At 41.1% G+C, this 17,901-nt stretch overlaps 1 protein-coding gene across 2 annotated transcripts in view; it reads right to left on the minus strand.

Annotated features, from left to right (window-relative positions):
• The window catches only part of bcl11ba (BCL11 transcription factor B a), a 65,306-nt gene that overhangs the window by 22,942 nt on the left and 24,463 nt on the right, over positions 1 to 17,901 (minus strand). The window contains exon 3 of one of the 2 annotated variants that reach the window (XM_079573414.1): positions 566 to 655. The exons of the other annotated variant lie outside the window; for it this stretch is intronic. Within the exon in view, the coding sequence (XP_079429540.1) occupies positions 566 to 655 (90 nt within the window). The remainder of the gene's footprint in view (positions 1 to 565; positions 656 to 17,901) is intronic. 2 annotated transcript variants of the gene reach the window in all.

Below are 17,901 nucleotides of genomic sequence, written 5' to 3' on the forward strand. Positions count from 1 at the left end.
GCCGTGGACGAAACCAGCAATATGCTTTTAAGATTCATCAGCCCAGCATAAAAAGGCTTTTTAAATGTAAATAGAGAAACATGATGTGGGAGGAGTGCCTTGGTTTTTTGCTTGTTTCTCTTTTGTAGCTAACCAATCTCCACCGTGATGTTTCTCTGTTCCCCTGAGGCCTAGGAAGTCTCTATCACTTTCGGTCCCAGAGATATCGGCTTTTTTCTGCGCTAGCTTCGCCGATATTGTAAAATTCCCAAATATCAGCCCAATACTGTATACGGCCGACCGATATACCTCGACACAAAACGTTCTGAATCGAGCCACCTACCTCTTAACTCGTCAAAACAACTCAAATTTAAAACATTATATCCAATCTGAGATGAACTGATCTACATAGACATATTTTTTGGAGTGAAGAATGCAAGGACAGCGAGTATGTGTGAGATGCCAAGCGATGCCAAGCTTTTAGACATGGACAAATGCCACCCCCCCCCCCCCCCGCTCCCATTACATGATCAGAATAAAGCATTTCAGAGAAGACACAATGTATTTAAACTGAACGTTTAGCTACCTGGAGTCAAAGCAAAGCATCGACATCTCCATGGAGACGAGTGATGTCCCGCTGGTGATGTCCCGCTCCCAGCAAAGATACGAGTCAGATCTGAGAAGAGTCAAGCCCATTTAGAATAAAGATGCATGCTTTTTTTTTACTTTTCAATGACAAAAAAAAAACAAAAACAACCCAAGTGTCATGAGTGTTATAGATATAGTCATGGCTATACATGGCACACTATTCTTCCATCATTAGGACACGGCGAATCCTCATTTAACCCGAACGCTCTAAATATTCATCGTTTCCTGCCTTGTTTTTTATGGTGGTCAGCTCCGTCTGCTCCGCCGCTCATTACATTTGAGAAGTGGTCATTTAGGTCAAGGCTCCCACCGCTGCATTTGCTCCCGCTTTTACACTTTACACGCTTCGTCTAGACGTTTTAGCGAAAGCCTGCGCGATCTCCGGACGGAAATGAGCGGCACACGAGCAGGGTTAAAAACTTCTCGAAACCCGCTGACCAGAGGAGGAGGTTTTTCCTTTGCCGAGCTCTTAGTTGCCTTCGCCGGCGAGACAATACAGTGCGCCTAAGTATCTAAATGACATAATAATGCGCTGTGGGCCGATGGGAGCTGGGAAACAATGGAGAAACCCTCTAGTGAGTTTGAAGCTTTAGATTGTGACAAACAAACAAAGCAGCTGCCGCCAACCTGGTATACCTCTGCGGAGGAGCTTTAGAGAGGTGCCAGCGGGGCAGTGACAGTGCCGTATGGCTAACTGGGCGCTAAATGAACCAAAATGGAGCTTCGTCAGTCATGCTGTATCGATTTATACGTTATTTCGGTCCAAAGAATATCAAAACAAACAAAAGATTAACACTATTATACTTGTTATAGCCACAAAATCCTATTCCTATAGTGATGCTGTTTCTTTCCAAATTCCCTGGCATGCATTTAGTGTTTCATTATTTTCCTATTTTGAAAGATTTCCTTCATTTTGCATGTTGAAATGGAGCAAAGGATAAATGTCTAACGGCTATTGTCTTTATTTTTAAGTCTGACATGGTTTAGTCGTGTTTATACAGGAAGAGGCAAGTCAAATTTAATGCTTTTTAATGCCATGTTTAATGCCCAAGTACTATATTTGAATGTCAGTATGTCAAATGCAGAAAAAATATTGAATGTCTTAGGATTTACAACATTTCATCAAACAGAGGGAAGAGAATTGGACAAAATGGGGAAAATGTGGTTAATTTTAAGTATTTTTCAATGAATTTATACAGTAAAATATGTTGTGATTGAAGCGACATCATAATTTTCCAATGACTTAATGCCAGTTTGAATCCAATTTCATGTTTTTAATGACATCTAAGGCCTTGTTTAAGTCCATATTGCTTTTGAAAATGTGACTTATTTAGAAGGATAACATCTGTTGCAAGTTCATCAGTTTATTTCAGTGAAGCAGCAATTTTAATGAAGAAATGGCAGAAAATTAGTTCTTTAAGCCACTTACAGGAAGCAACATAGATAAAGGTAAGACTCCATAGCAGTTTGACTCATTTGACTTAACATGATGGACACGGCAACCATTTAACATTGTTCCTGTCGACGTCCAATAAGGAAGTGAAACTTTAAACATCGCAAAAATGTCCAAACTAAGGGAAACTGGGTAAAATCTTTAGCAAAACATAAAATATAATTGTGTTAACTATGTTTTAGAAAAAAATGTGTCTAACGTGTCATATGCACCTAAAGGTAGACTTTAATAATCCCTGTAGGGAAATTCGTTCTCTGCATTTGACCCACCCTCAAAGCCGCTGGGGCGACCTGTAGGAGCAGTGAGCAGCCATGTCCCTCTCCAGATGTGGAGCCAGGCTAATGGTCAGTATCACCTGGCTGGAGGATTCACCTATTGTGCATGTTTTAGCGATGGGGAAAACCGGAGTACCTGGAAGAAACCTACGCAGACACAGGTGGGAATCGAGCTGCGTTAATGCTTTTTAATGGACCCTGATGTTATAAGTCGTTCTTGTAAAGAGTCTGGGAATCAAACACCTGTGTACACAAATGTCCAAAACAATAATATTATAGCCTATTAAAATAACGCCAGCATTGTCTCGTCTTCGTCGCGTTCAGGGATATGGGAGCTGGTTCGGTCGCTTATTGTCTACAGTAACCCGGAGTGAGCAGCCTCGCCCCTCACTCATTGGATAAAGCGGAGAGGAGAATGCACCGGCGTCGGCCTGCTTCTAATCACAGGGGCTGAGCTGCCTGCGTTTGGCCCGAAGCCAGTATTGTTTACTTGGCTAGCCCCCAACCTCGCTGCGAATGCTAAATTACCCCAGCGAAGGGCAATTTTAGCCTAAACAACAGGTAGAAAACACCGCCGCCGCGTGGGAAGCGCCGCTCGATCCGCCATTTTCCCCCTAACTACCTAAATAACAAAGTAGATATAATTTAAATGTATTATTTGCTTTCCTGGGAAACGGGACGTGGTTTGCTCGCACGGGAGAACGAAAGAAAAAAAAAAAAGAAATATCCATGTTATTGATTTATTTACAAATAGAAAAGGCAAGGCAAAGCTACTAGCAGCCCCAGCTCCTTTTCCTCCCGGCCCGCTTTTTGTTATCTGTGATGTTGCCCAAAAGAAATCAATAGAACAACTGTAGCCAGCGAGCTTTGTTTATCTTTTTCCTCTAAGTGAATAATTCAGGGGAGTCAGCGGGAGTCGGGCTAAGCTTTGATACAAACGAAAGGGGGTCTTGGGTCTTCGAGGGGGGAGAACTTAGCCCTCCCTTTTAAAACTGGACCTCTTCATACAAACACTTGATGCCCCCAAAAAAGTGCCCGGGAAGCTAGAAGAATAGGCAAGATCAAGAACAAAAAGACGCGAAAGTTGAGCAATTAAAAGGGAACTAAAGAATAAGTATTGCGATCTACCTTACGTATGTCAACTGTAGGTCAAGTAAAGCCTATAATTTCGAGTTAGAGTTTATGTGACACATATATCCCTTGAGTGAACTAAAAACTAAATTATTCCAGTAAGAGGCTCAATTATTACACTTCGTAGCGAGATCTGTCATGGTTTGTACGTTGAAATTACCGTATTTTCCGCGTTTTTTAAAAATAATTTGGCTGGGGATGCGACTTATACTCAGGTGCGACTTTCATTTCACAACATTTCACATGTTGCTAGAGGGCGCTCAAGGCTTGTGTACTAGTATCTGCTATCAGTGAGCATAAATGCCCCCAAAAAGAAAATCATATTCTGTAGATTACAAGCTGCCGAAAATGGTAATCGAGCAGCAGAAAGAAAGTTTTGAGTGAGCGAGAAACTTGTGAAGGACTGGCGAAAAGCTGAGGTTACTCTTAATGCAATGAAGAAAACAAAAAAAAGCTTAACACAGGCTAAAAGATAAATGGCCACAGCTAGATGAGCGTGCTGCCGGGAGAGGCTTGTCAACAGTGCACCAGGGTGGCTGGTATGACTTATATATGTTTTTTTTTTCTTCATTATGCATATTTTGGCTGGTGCGACTTATAGTCCGGAATATTCGGTCATTTGTTGGAACGCTCGCCTTCGCCCAATGGACATTTGACCCATTATACACAACCTGGACATAAACAAAGTTCTGGATCTAAGATGGCTCCATTTGGTCAGGTTAAGGTTCAGTAAATATTTCATCCTTGTTAGTGCAGGTTTATTCCTAGATGACAATGCTAAGACTCATCGGTCTCACCACAGAGTCCAGAACTTATCCCCATTGATCTTTGGGATGTTCTGGAGATGGCTTTGAGCGATGTTCGGACACTTTCATCATCAATACAACAAGATCAAGATCAAGACTGGACGGAAATAAGTTGTTTGACATCGATATATCACAGACAAAATGTGGTCCACAAAATGTCAGAGTGCTTGGCCAGGCAACGTAGGACTATAGAGGAACCTTCTCCAGATCTTTGAGCCAGGATCTCGGATTTGCCTATTGTCCGCGCTTCATGTACATGCCTGACGTTTCCATGCCAATAAAAAAAAACGACCCTGGTTTTAAATTGCGTAAGCCGACATGTAAGTTGTCCAGCGTCGTGTGGAGCCCGAGTGGTGTTAGCATGTCAAAGGGGGCTGACTTAAACCCTCCTAAACAAGGGGATCAACATGTATTTGTCAGGCTATGCCACCCTCCGCTGCTTACTTCCACACACACCATCGCCAGGCACCAAAGTCACTAAAACTGCGCGGTCCCACCTTCGCCGTGGACACACAAAAGCCCTCAGCCTCTTGTAATTGAGGTTTAAATCCTTTTCCTAACATCCCTCACTCTGCACCAAACATGGATTGCCGCGACACGAGGGCCCCTAATCCGCCCCAGTCTAACCAAGTGAGAAATTAGCTTTTGTTGAGTGGTGATTTGGCCGGCCCATTGTGGGAGAGGAGAGAGGGGCAGCGGCGCAGTCGTACGCGGTGGTAATCCCATCGTGTCCGGTACGCCTCTGCCACTTCCCGCCGCATTGTCCACAAACGATATTGTCAAGTTATTTATAGCCCAAGCCCATTTCTGGCTTTATATAGTGCAGAAATGTTCATGCATTTTATATGGCAAGAAAGGCTAACTATATAAAGCCCACCAATTTTGTTTGAAGGATGCACAATATGTGATATAATATAATAATTGTGGCAAAAAGTGGAAGTAAATTTGGAAAATCTGTGCTGAAACTACATTTTTGGTGATTTTTAAGTTCCTACACTACAAAAAGTGAATATCAAGCATTGATTTATATGACTGGAATTGAGGAAATGCTTCTTGTTTTGAACCTTTTTCTCTCATTTAGACTTTTTTCCTGATCTGACCCACTTTACTTTGCTAGTCTGATAACATTTCATACTGATTCTGAGGTAACTTTGCTTTTAAATAAGAAAGTAAAATTGCCAATAGGATGAGACCAATTTTCTTACCCCACTGGCAAATAAATGTACTTAAAATAAAGAGTAAATGCATTGAAACAAGTCAGAAACATGAGTAAAATAATCTATAGGTGAAACAACAAAATCGGATTATTATGCTCAAACTGAAACATTTAATCTAATCTAGTTAATTGCTTTTTGCAGTGTATGCATGTAGCTTTAAACTGTGTTTGCATAAGAATGTGTAAATCTTATACAGATCCTCAATCATTTTGTGATATATTGAGTAGAAATTGACTTTCTGAACCACAAGCAAGATATCTAGACACAGCATTGGGAAAAATGCCATCTTGTCTTAGAATAAAATGATTCAAAAGTGCATGAGATGTTGGGATTTGGAGCAGATTTGGACTTTCTTATCGCCAATGGAACCACATGTTTTTCTTACCTTTTACTTCTCATTTCAAGTGTTTTAAGTTAATTTCTGTCATTTTAAGCAAATTAACGCTTGTTCCATTGGCAATCTTATTTCAAGACAGTCCAAACCTGCTCAAAATCAGCTTTAAATCTAAGATAAGACGGCTTTTTTTTTTCAGCGAGGTCAAACTCATCTGCACAGCTCGATATTAGCATTTCATATGACTTTTTCCTGTGTATTTTTAGAACTGGTTGGGCTTCGTAACCTCTACAAAGCTTCAAATACTCTCCTCGCCCCACGTCCCAGTCTCTGTCCCTCCCCCGTGTCCCCCCCCCCCGCTCCCGCTCTTTGCCGTCCGCAACTTTTACAAAATCAAATCTTGTATGCAGAGTTGTAAGCGAGAGCCGCCACTGTCAGGTTGATAGACGACACAAGAGGAGCGTCTGTGGGCTCAAAAAAGCTCCTCAAAGCTGAGAGAGAGAGAGAGGTAAAAGAGAGAGCGGGCAGGCTGTTCTGGCAAGAGCCGACAAGACAAAAGCGCGGCATCATCTCGGCGACGCAGCGGGAGGAATCTGCCACACGAAAGTCCCGGCGCCTTGGGTTCGGTCCGAGCAACAAAAAAAAAAGGAAAAAAAAATGTAAGAAAAAAGAAAAGAAAAAAATCAAGGAGTGAGTTAATTCGGAGGAGTGCGGCGCGATCGCAGCCAGGGTGCTACAATGGAGGAGCCGGGGAGATATTTTCAGGCAATAAAACAGAAACAGAACAGAGCAGACAGGAGAGGGGAGTTGGCAGTGACCAGCACGAGCCAAGCATTTTTTATGGACAAACGCTGGCCAGATGACTGTCAAGTTTATCCCCCCGCTGCGGAGAGAGGGAGAGAGAACGCACACAGCTGGAAGATACTGGCCTTTTTTTTCTTTTGCATATGGAGGTGATGTCTTTATGAAGAGGACGATGACTGCGTTCACAATGTGGATAAACCTTTGCTCAAATATAGTCATTACAATGATGGATGCAGAAATGTTGAAAACACAGTGTTTGCTAATTAGACACAATCTTTTTAAGCTTCATGTAGGACAGGCTGAAGACAAGAATATTGACCTGTTAAAGGGTTATAGTCCGGTTCACTGTGTTGAGATTTCCACTGTTGTGTAAGTATGAAAACTATGGAAACCTTATGGTATAAGCCGGTGGTTCCCAAAGTGGGGTTCGTGGCCTCTGAGGCACTACAGGGGGCCCCCCAAAGCTTGTCTACAAAACGTACATTGAAAAAAAATGAAGACTTTTAAAGTAAAAACACATGTATTTGCTAAAATGTGAATGAGCTTCAATCATTTAATGTAATATTTAGCTTTTAAATAATAAGAACATTTATAATTGATTATCAATGGGGGGGCCCCGAGAAAATTTAGATTGACAAGGGGGCCCCAATGTCTCAGACTTTGGGATTGGATGGTATAAGCAATGAGAAAATCAATGTTTCCATTTGCCCTTGTCATTAAGTAAAACTGTGCAATTATACAATTGTTCCATTTAAGTAAATGGGGAGTTCTGGTCGTCACTACGGCAACTCCATGAAATATATGACATGGGTTTCATTGCTTATTTAATAAACAGCTAAATCATCTAGTGAACCGGACTATAACCTGCCAGGAGCATTGGGCAAACACAATGCAGGGACCCTTAGCCAGATTGGTTTGACTGGGAAAAACCTTATTGATAAAGAAAATCCGCAAACTCCACACCAAATTCCTAATAATCCAGGAATTAAACATGCATGGGACCTTCTCTCTGTGAGTTGACAGTACTAACTACTCCCCCACTGTGCCAGTCAAGCCTTGAAGATGTCGGGTTCTGACTTGACACTTGAAATAAGCAGTGTTCCTCCACACAATAACACACTTTAATCTGCAAACACTAAACTATGCCCATAAGGAAGTTTCTCCCAAACGAGCCTCCGATTGTTTTTAAAAACATTCCCACTTTCACAGATTGCAAAGTAAACACGCGTGCGCGCTAATATGCCCGCAAACAACACACAAACCACTACCGCTTTGGGGAGGAACTGCAGTGTAAACAAAGACTGTGCACCAACGAATTAAAGGTGCCAGCTTACTGAAGACGTGTTGGTGAGCTGCCCGCACTGCAAAAAATAATATCTACAACAACAGTAAGTCGATTTTCTTACTTAAAGTGGACATGTGATGCATAACTGAGGCCTCAAAACCTTCTTTCATTGAGAAAAAAGTGGAAGAAACTGGGTTCTTCCAGATTTCCAATTGGCCTGGAGCACCCTCTGCAGGCAACAGCACGTTATAACTATCAGGTGACTACATGCTAACAAGTCCACTGCACCTTGATGAACACACTCTAGTCATGGATATGGGCTTTGGTGGGGATTAAGAGGTTAAAAGATGGATAATGTTCATATCTTTGAAGTCCAGTGTTAGCAACAATAATCTAGAAGAGTCGCAGCTGCTCAAAAAGTCATTGCTGTTGTGACATGAAGCCAGTTTAGGAATAAGTAAAACAGTTTTTCACACGCCTGCCCTGCCTCGCTCATTACATACACTGGCTCACAATGGCATCTTAAAGAGAGTGCGGCGCTCCTGCCTTGCCTTGCCTTTCCTGGAGGGCCCCCGGTGTCCTGAAATATCAGCAGCTCCGAACACACAGGCGAGTATAGCTTTGCATCTCCCCATTGTCCCATCAACAAAGCGTCCCCAATCGGCCTCCTTCTCGCCCTTTATTCTCTCTCGGCCCGTCACCTGCCCCGCACTCAAGCCCTGTGCGCAACAATCGGGGACAAACTACACCTCGGCTGGTTTTATCGCCTCATCCGATCGCCCCGAGCCCACAATAGCCGACGCGTTAAATAAAAAGGAAAAGAAGAAGGGCCGTCTGTGGAGGAGGATGTGTTTCAGTGGGAGGTCATGTTGCGACTATAGAAATGGTTACGGGGCCTGAGTGAGGAGTGTTGACATGTGTGTGAGTGCAGGGATTCCAGGGATTTACAGGAGAGAAGAAAATGTCTGTCATTTTATTTTGATGTATGAAAGTAAGTCAAATGTTCTGGTTAAATGTAAAAGGCCTATGTCTGGGTTTTGTGTCTTGAATGGGATTTGGCTAACTGTCGGCTAGTTTCTTCTCTTTTCTTTGTTTGGTTACAACGTTTCTCTGGATTATTTGCTCCAACAAGCAGCCATTGCAGCTCCACTTAAGCATGTCAAAAGCTAATCCATTGTTAATTTTTTACTTTGACTCCTAGAAGACAGAAAACAAATGAAAATGGTGCAGACTTCTGTTCCACACTAAAGCATAGGGTTATGTTCCCCCTATACTTAAAAACAAATAGTTTGTTATTAAAGAGAGGTTTCAGGTTTGGGGCCAAATTGGTCTCTTAAAGGGACTATACGGAGTTTAAAATCTTAAAATTATGTATTTTTCTCCCCCTACATGTTCCATCCATGTCCTAATGTGTAGAATGAGCTCAGACCTGTTCACCACAACTGCCTCTAAAATCCTGCACTGACTTAATATAGAAGCTGCAGTTACACGTAAGACCTGGGGTGGCAGTAGTGAGCATAAAAATGACCAACTTGCATCTCGTCTCTTTAACATACACTTTCACCTGGAAACAGAAAAGACCTGATCTTCACAACAACATGTTTCGAATATAGATTAATTTGGGGAATTGTATTTTAAAGAGTCATTGCTTCAAAATAAAAAAAATGCTCACATTTGTGCAACAATATCTCCACTCAAGTCGCTCCTACAGACTTCGAAGTTTCCAGCCTTGGACTGACCAATATTTTTGAAGACATTTTCCATTAACATATCCAGAATCCACTCTGAAAATGTCTTGACATGTGTGACAAATATGTAAAACAAAGTAAAAGCACAGATTTAAACCTGGCTTGATCAGTTATTCAGATTTTGGGAACCTTTCGCCATAAAAGGCCTTATTTTAAATGAAAACATAAAATGACCAAATACTTGCAATACATTTTTGTCTCATATTTATGCCATTAATCTACAGCAAAAGTTTCAAATCGATATCTGTACGTTTAAAAAGTTTCCCTATTCGCCTGCAGTGCCTCAGGAGAATATCATACATACAATCTGGATCCTGAAACCATCTTTCTTTTTACAATTCTCACAGTCTCACGAGTTCTCGGTCTGTTTATTTTGGGGGAAAGTTAGAGATGCAACTTCACACATGGCGTGAGTGAAGAGGGAAAAAAAAAGAAAGAAAAATGCGTGTGAGTGTGTGGTCTGCACGTCCAAATCGCTTTATGTATATACTCCACAGCCACTGGTTTGTGCGCAAATTGCACTTTGGAAAAAAAAAAAAAAAGAGGAGAAAAACGCCGCTTGGATCATGTTGCACTGAAGAGGTAGAAATAACATACAGTAGCTCTATAGACCAAACGCCTTTTGAGTGACGGCTGATCGGACTTTAAGCAGACGGGAGCGACCCGCGAGAATATATAAACAACACAGAGAGGATTTTCCAAATAAGCACTTTACAGACCCTTCCCGCCGCAGCCAGCACTGTAAAAACGTCCATGTTGGTTAAACTGACTTGAATTCAGCAGTAGGTGTACGCTCAACGCTCACTTAGATTATTACACACACTGAACTTGAAAAAAGGACTGACAAAGATGACATACTATACTCATTTATTCCAACATTTCTTATTAGGGATGGGCCAAGATCTCGTGAGATTAAAATGACGGAGGATTTTCCCACCCCAAGGAGATGAATATTGAGGATATTCCCTTTATTTCACTGCACTGCATCCAATATACTCATTGTGGACGGCTTAATCTCTTAACCCCTGCCTCAACCAAGTGCATTTTCTCCGGTTCAGCTTTACCCAAAACAAAAATGTTACAACCTATAGGCAGAAATATAACTTCACCTCTATTGTATTAAAGTTAGCAAATTCAATAAAATGTTAACTATGCTTTTTAATTGAATATGCTTATAGCTTTCTATTAACAGATTTTCATGTATTATTCATTAAGGCCACAAAAAAAACGTTTTAGAATTTGCAGCGGGCCAAATAAAAGTTAACTACGGCCCACAGTTGGCCCGCGGACTGTAGTTTAGACACCCCTGGGCCAGAGTAGCACCTCATTTGAAAGCTAAGACCTACAAAACTGATCTAGAGGGATCTTTTTCCTTGCATTATTGTCATCACTTTTTTTTTGTCAGTTCTCTGTCTTTTTCCTTGTATTCTTGTCACAATTTTGACACTTTTTAGATTTGGGTAAAGCCAAACCGGTTTTTGTTTGTTTATTTGGTCGGGGCAGTGCATGTTCGTGAACATACACGGGTCTCATGCATGTAAACAAGCCACACCAGATTATTGCCTAATTTCCATCCGTCGTCCCACATGCGCACTCTCAAACACACTCTCATTCATCCTGGCCTATTGTACATGTTGTTAGTGGTAGGGGAAACTGGAGTACGCGGAGGAAACCTACACAGACACGGGTAGAACCTGCAAACTCCACAAAGAAAGGCCCCGTCCAGGTGGGAATCGAACCTGGGACCTTCTAGCTGTTCAACCATGCCGCAGCGATATCGTCTGAACTTGTAGAATTTGTGCCTCGGCCCCTATTTCTTATAAATGTTTGTCTTCTAACATTGATTTAGAAGTATCGATGTCTTTGTCCGATTTAAAAGACTGACGATGCACCCTCCGGAACAGTAGGTGGCGCTGCGCAGATGTACTGCCAACGCCACTGACGCACATGTGGTGAGCTCAGCCGAGTTATTATTCACAACAGCAACTTTTACTTGTTTGGAATGGCGTTTGACAAGGAATACCAGTACTTTTATAACTGAAATTGAACATTTTGTCCATCGCTGCCAACAATAACAACAATTACTCAACACTATGAAGTCACTGAAACTCATATTCCCTTTTTGCAGTGCACAGGAAATGTTTTTTTTTTTTTTTTTCATGCGTTGGCCGTCTCCCCGCGCTGCTAACGGCTCCTGGCTTTTAATCCTGTCCCTGCCTTTCGAGTGAATCAGCGACCACCAAGTAAAAACACCTACATTAGCCTCTCCATTTCACCCAATATTTCTCTCAGCCATGACACGCCGCGTTTAAAGCCCGTACCGAAAGGGCCAAATATACAGAACAGTAAAAATAAAATATACCGCGAATAAACATTTGAAGTCCTGAGGGGCTGTTTGAAGGGAAAGTGTAGTTTGTTAAACCTGATCGTCCCTATGGGGGATTCAAATGAGCCGGTCCTTGAGGGGGAAAAGCTTAGAATAAATGGAAAGCTTTCTAAAATCAACCTTCACTCACTTAGACGCCATTTTCATCAAAGAAAGGCTTATTTTCCTCCAAAGCTATTAGGAGCCAAACAGCAAACGAGGACGTCACTTCTCCGGTAGCACTAAAAAAATAAAATAAAACTAAAAAATCAAGCAGGGCCACGCGGACACACAAAGGGGTGAGTAAAAGAGGCGACGATGAATGTAGTGGTGAAATATGTGCGTGTGTTAAATTTAACGCGCTGTACAGTGGAAAATCAGTTCGTAAGAGCAAAGATAGATCGCGGTCTATGGAGAAAACCAAACAGAATCGGGAAAACGTGAAACTACAAGCTCTTACTGGAGTTGCAACAGATTTGACTTAACCGAGTGCATTTTCCAGTTCGGCTAAACCAAAATCTAAAAGGTTCCAGCCTATAGGCCAGTGTAGCGCCTCACTCATTGCTTTTTTTTTTTGCATTTTCAGTTGTTATTTTGTGTTTTTTTTGTTGCATTACTTTATTGTCACTTTTCTTGTTGCTCTTTTGTTGCATTTTCATCCTTGTTTTTGTCAGGTGGGGGTTAAAGAGACGAGATGCAAGTTGGTAATTTTTACTCATTACTGCCACCTCAGGTCTTATGTGTAACTGCAGCTTCTATATTAAGCTTGTGTATGAGGACACTTCAGACCCAAAGCAACAACTTTTTGAGTGACGGTGCAGGATTTCAAAGGCAGTTGTGGTGAACAGGTCTGAACTCATTCAATATACATTAGGAACTGCGGTCTGCGGCCCACTTTTCATTGGCCCGCTGCAAATTCTAAAAAATATGATTTCATTATTACTACTATTTATTTATTTTCTTGCTTTAATTGACTATATATATATAAAAAACATGAAAATCAATTATAGTGTGATGAATGTTTTTTGTTTTTTTTACTTTAAGCATATTCAATTAAAAAGCATAGATATCATTTTATTCTAAAAAAAAACTTTGGACACCTCTGAAGTAGGGGGAAGAAAATACATATTTTTTAATTAATCATTTAAACTCAGTATAGTCCCTTTAAGAGATTAAGACAGTGGTTCCTAACATTTGTTGTTATACATTTATTGTATTAGTTTATTTGAACGGGGACAAAGCACATTGATCAACATCATTGTAAATGTGCCAGATTTAGCTCTAAAGCTAGTTTTCAACCATAGTCCCTTGGGCAAGATGTAGATTGCCAGCAGCAAACAATAAACAGTAACTACAATCATTATCAGCCTATAAAATGGTAAAACTACACTTCTTCTCCGAGTACCTTCTTACAAGTTGTCGGCTAAATTCTGATTTATTATTGTCATTTCTATTGTGCTGTTTTCAAAATAAAGCTCAAATTCAAGCCTTTTACGGCAAAACACCATTAAAATGAGCTTTCTTTTGAAAATATAATAGAAATCCTAATCAGTTTTTAACATCTGAAAAGTGCCCCAATAAGTACTACCCCTGTACCCCTGGCTGGGAAACACTGTCTTAAGTCAGGGGTACTTGGAATTATTTCAAATTCAGAAACATGGTTTTGTAAAGGGAAGCTGAAACTTTGCAGTGAAAGGTATGTTTTTCAGTGTATTTTGGCTTTGATTAGAACTCATCATATTTTTAATACTAAATAAGAGTTTTAGTTGGTAACTTTCAATATATGGGGTACTTAACACAGGGTCCAAGACAAAAACCCCTGGCTTAAGACACGCCTCATGTCTTTGCTCTTATCTGACCTAATGTACATGTTTTTGTAGTAATGGCAGTAGTGCGAGTATAGCAGTGCATGTAATGGTCAATTCATACATTTCGAATAATAATAGTTATGAACACACACTCTGCGATGCAAATGATCATCCTGATTTGATCGTGAGCCTGTAACGCTCGCACGACAGGAGAATCCGTTTCGTTTGACAATTATATTTTAAAATGCAGTGAATATTATCCAACTGCATCAGCCCTGGCAGCGTCTAAGTGGCTGAAAGCAAAATGGAAGTGTGTGCCGTTTGAAATGAAGAGCCGAGAGTAAACAATGCGCTCGCAAATGGGCCGCCAGCCAGAGAGAACTCCTGCCACCGCGAGCGTGTGTCTGTGTCCTCGCTGTAAGACGAAATTAGGGAGAGGTTTCACTCCAAAAAACTGATCTTTCTGTCCGCATTTATCTCTCCGTGTTTACGTTCGTGATCAAAGAGGAAGATCAGGATTTAAAGCAAGTCCAGGAGCGTTGACGTTTGACAGAAGACTGAACGATGAACTGCTGAAGTGATACGGGAATCACATCCTAACTTTAATATGAGATACAACCTTATAGAGTTACGATATTATGTTGTTTGCAGAGAACCTAAAATACTGCAGCCATTGTGATTTGATAATTGAGACCTTCACTCAATTGTAAAGTCCATATTTACCTTTGACAGGTATTGGTTGAACTGTAACTACGATGTCTAATTGGCTTTAAATATATAATCTGGTCCACCAACACCTTTACTCACCAGTTGACACACATATATTGTAAATGTCTTGATTCTATTTTAGTGCATCGAGTCATTCATCATCAGAGGTGGAAAGTACAAGATTATATGGATTAAATCAGTAATATTTGATCATTCAAGTAACACCAGGTCTAGATCAACATCGAATCAGGACTAAGACACCTACATTTTGTTCACTTTTGTGTAAACTCGGTATTAACTACTCAAACATATAACGTCAATACATAATTGCACAAGTGCCACAGTTTGAGAACGACCAACTTAAGGAAAACAGCATAATAAGTTGAGAGTGGAGGGTGTATAACCTAAAACTAAAATCAACTCTGGGCCTTAAAGTGCACATATCCTGCACTACTACCACTATACGGAGTTTAAAAATGTTAAAACTAAGTACTTTCCTCCCCCTACATGTTCCAGCCATGTCCTAATGTGCAGAATGAGCCCAGACCTGTTCACCACAACTGCCTCTAGTTGTTACTTTGGGTCCGAATTGCCGTCATGCACAAGCTCAATATACAAGATGCAGTTACACGTATGACTTGAGGTGGCAGTAGTGAGTATAAAATGGCCAACTTGCATCTAGCCTCTTTAAGAATAGACCTGAAAACATTATTTTTGCGCCTCAGGTTGACATTTTACGTTTCACCAGTTGAAATGATGCCTCTGTAAGAATAAAACAGAAACAATGGGCTAGAGTTGGTGGAGACTTTGACTTTGACTATTAAAAAACATACTTTCAGTGTCGATTTACGGCATGGTTTCACAGCTTCAGCGCGGCCTGATAAACACACTTTGAGCGCAGAAAGTTTCCAATTGTGGAGGACTGTTTGGGGTTTTAACAATAGTATGCAGGAAGTATAGGATGAAGCGCTGACACCGTAGAAGAAGAAGCAGCTTAGCAGGATTACTCAAAACTGGTATACAGGTATGTCTTTTTTGGCGAGGGAACGATCAGTCAAATTTGCGTGATATATCCACTTTAAGAAGGAGACACTATGGACAATTGATAGTTAGTAGTAACACTGACATACAGAATATAAATCTCTGCTTCCTACGACCAAAATATCTTCCATATGAAGCCACAAACAGACGTAGAAAGAGGAGAAAACGCCAGGAAAAACAATGCGCCCCAATCTGCCGTGGCATCCATCCCCGCTATACCTCCTCCCTCCGACCTCCTCCCCGACGCCCAGGACATCAATTTCCAGCGAGTCGCCCAAAATTACCATGCATGAATGCAAAAAAGCCTGATCAGGAGTAATTAACACGGCTTCATATGCAAATTTTATTAATGCCGAACTACAAAGTCATTATGCAAATGAGGGTTCCGCCGAGCCTCTTGACAAATACTCTCCCTCTACTCCAGCCATCTCGCATCGTGGCAAGTCCTCACAGCTTTTCCTGCACTTTTCTGGAGGGGCGCCTGCGTGTTTTTAGCCCAGTTAGCGGATTAGCACGGGTTAGCGCCACTGGCTAGCTATAAAAAATGAAAAAAAAAAATAATAAAATAAGCCTGGGCCGGTTTGGGTTTGTGTGTGTGCGTGTGTGTAAACTGTGTGATTAGGCTAGTGGCTAATGGCTGTGCGGCAAAGTAATGAACCTAGAAAGAGAGGAGGGGGGGGGGCAGGGTATGGAAAGGAGGGGGGGTAAGATGATATGAATATGCATGATGCTCACTGGCTTTGATGATTAAAGAAAATTTTAATATTTAAATGAGTGCATGCAAAGTGATTAACGCGGCGGAGTGAGGGAGACGAGGCGACGAGGCGAAAATTGCAAAAAAGGGATTTTTTTTTTTTTAAGAAGAAGCGACACAAGATGCTGCTTTGGCTTTTTTCATGATATTAATGGTTACACTCTAGGCTTTGGTTCTGCAGCAAAGCGTAGTCGTCGAAGAAGTCATAATATTAGTCAGTGTATATCTTTATTTTGTCCTTATATCAGGCAGTATGGCAGTATTCTTTAGAAGTTCTCTATTACAGAAAGGTAAATTGTGTTTAGGCTGAATCCCTGCGATAATCAAACACCTCATTGGGAAGATAATGCTTATATATCTCTCCTTAACCTCTGTAGAAGCACAGTAGTAGAAGTACAGTAATAGAAGTACAGTAGTAGAAGTACAGTAGTAGAAGTACAGTAGTAGAAGTACAGTAGTAGTTCTTCAATGGTTAAACTTGCAGTAGCAGATCTCTGGCCGCCCCCCCCCCCCCTCCTCTCTCCACTGTCCCATCGGGTGCATGTCTTGGCACGGGGTGAGAGCGGGGCGTCTGTTTAGTGTCCAGGATGTAGGATTTACAGCGGGACGGGGGGGAAAGGACCAGACCCAAAAGCCGAGCCGAAAACGAGAGGAAAATACGGTAATGGCTCCAAGACCGAACGGACTTGGAAAGAAGATGCGGCAGCAACGTCTGGTAACTTTTAACACCAGAGCGTTGGACACACAAAGAGGGGTCGTAGTTTTGGGATAAGATATTCATAAAACATCTACAGATTCTAAAGTGGTCGTAGTAGTACATGGATGCACTCCTAGTTCAACTTTCTCCATGAATCCAGGCTTAGGACTGGCACTGTTAGGGAGTATGAGGAAAACCGCTATGACTAATAACAGCAGTTTTTGAAAGACATCAAGGTTCAGACAAGAAATGTAGTGCTTCAATACCACTGGCCCAAACTTGAGGATCCAATGGGAAAAAACATATAGTCAATACCAATCCAATATATAAGAAATACAGCATCAACTGCATTTTAAATTCTGTTCCAGTTTTCATTATTTATACTTTTTGCCCCTTAAAGCTTATTTTATTCATTGTATATGAGATACCTCTATTTACTATTTCCACTATCCTGTCTTTGATTGCACAGTTCCTGTCTATTTTGCACCCTCTGACTGTTTCTCGAGACCTGACAAGTGAATTTCTCCATTGTGAGATCAATAAAGGCTTATCGTATCTTATCTCTCTCTGCAATAGTGGTTCACTGGAAAAAATGGCTTCTTGTCTTAGATAAACATGACTTAAAAGTGCTTGAAATGTTCAGATTTGGGGTGATTTCGAGCAGATTTGGACGATGTTATTGCCAAAGGAAGGAGCATGTTTTTATTTTCATATGGGCTTTTATTTTTATCTCAATAGAATAGAATAGAATAGAATAGAATAGAATAGAATAGAATAGAATAGAATAGAATAGAATAGAATAGAATAGAAGAGAAGAGAAGAGAAGAGAAGAGAAGAGAAGAGAAGAG

Source organism: Gobius niger, assembly GCF_951799975.1.
Source record: "Gobius niger genome assembly, chromosome: 16".
NCBI classification, from domain to species: Eukaryota; Metazoa; Chordata; class Actinopteri; order Gobiiformes; family Gobiidae; genus Gobius; species Gobius niger.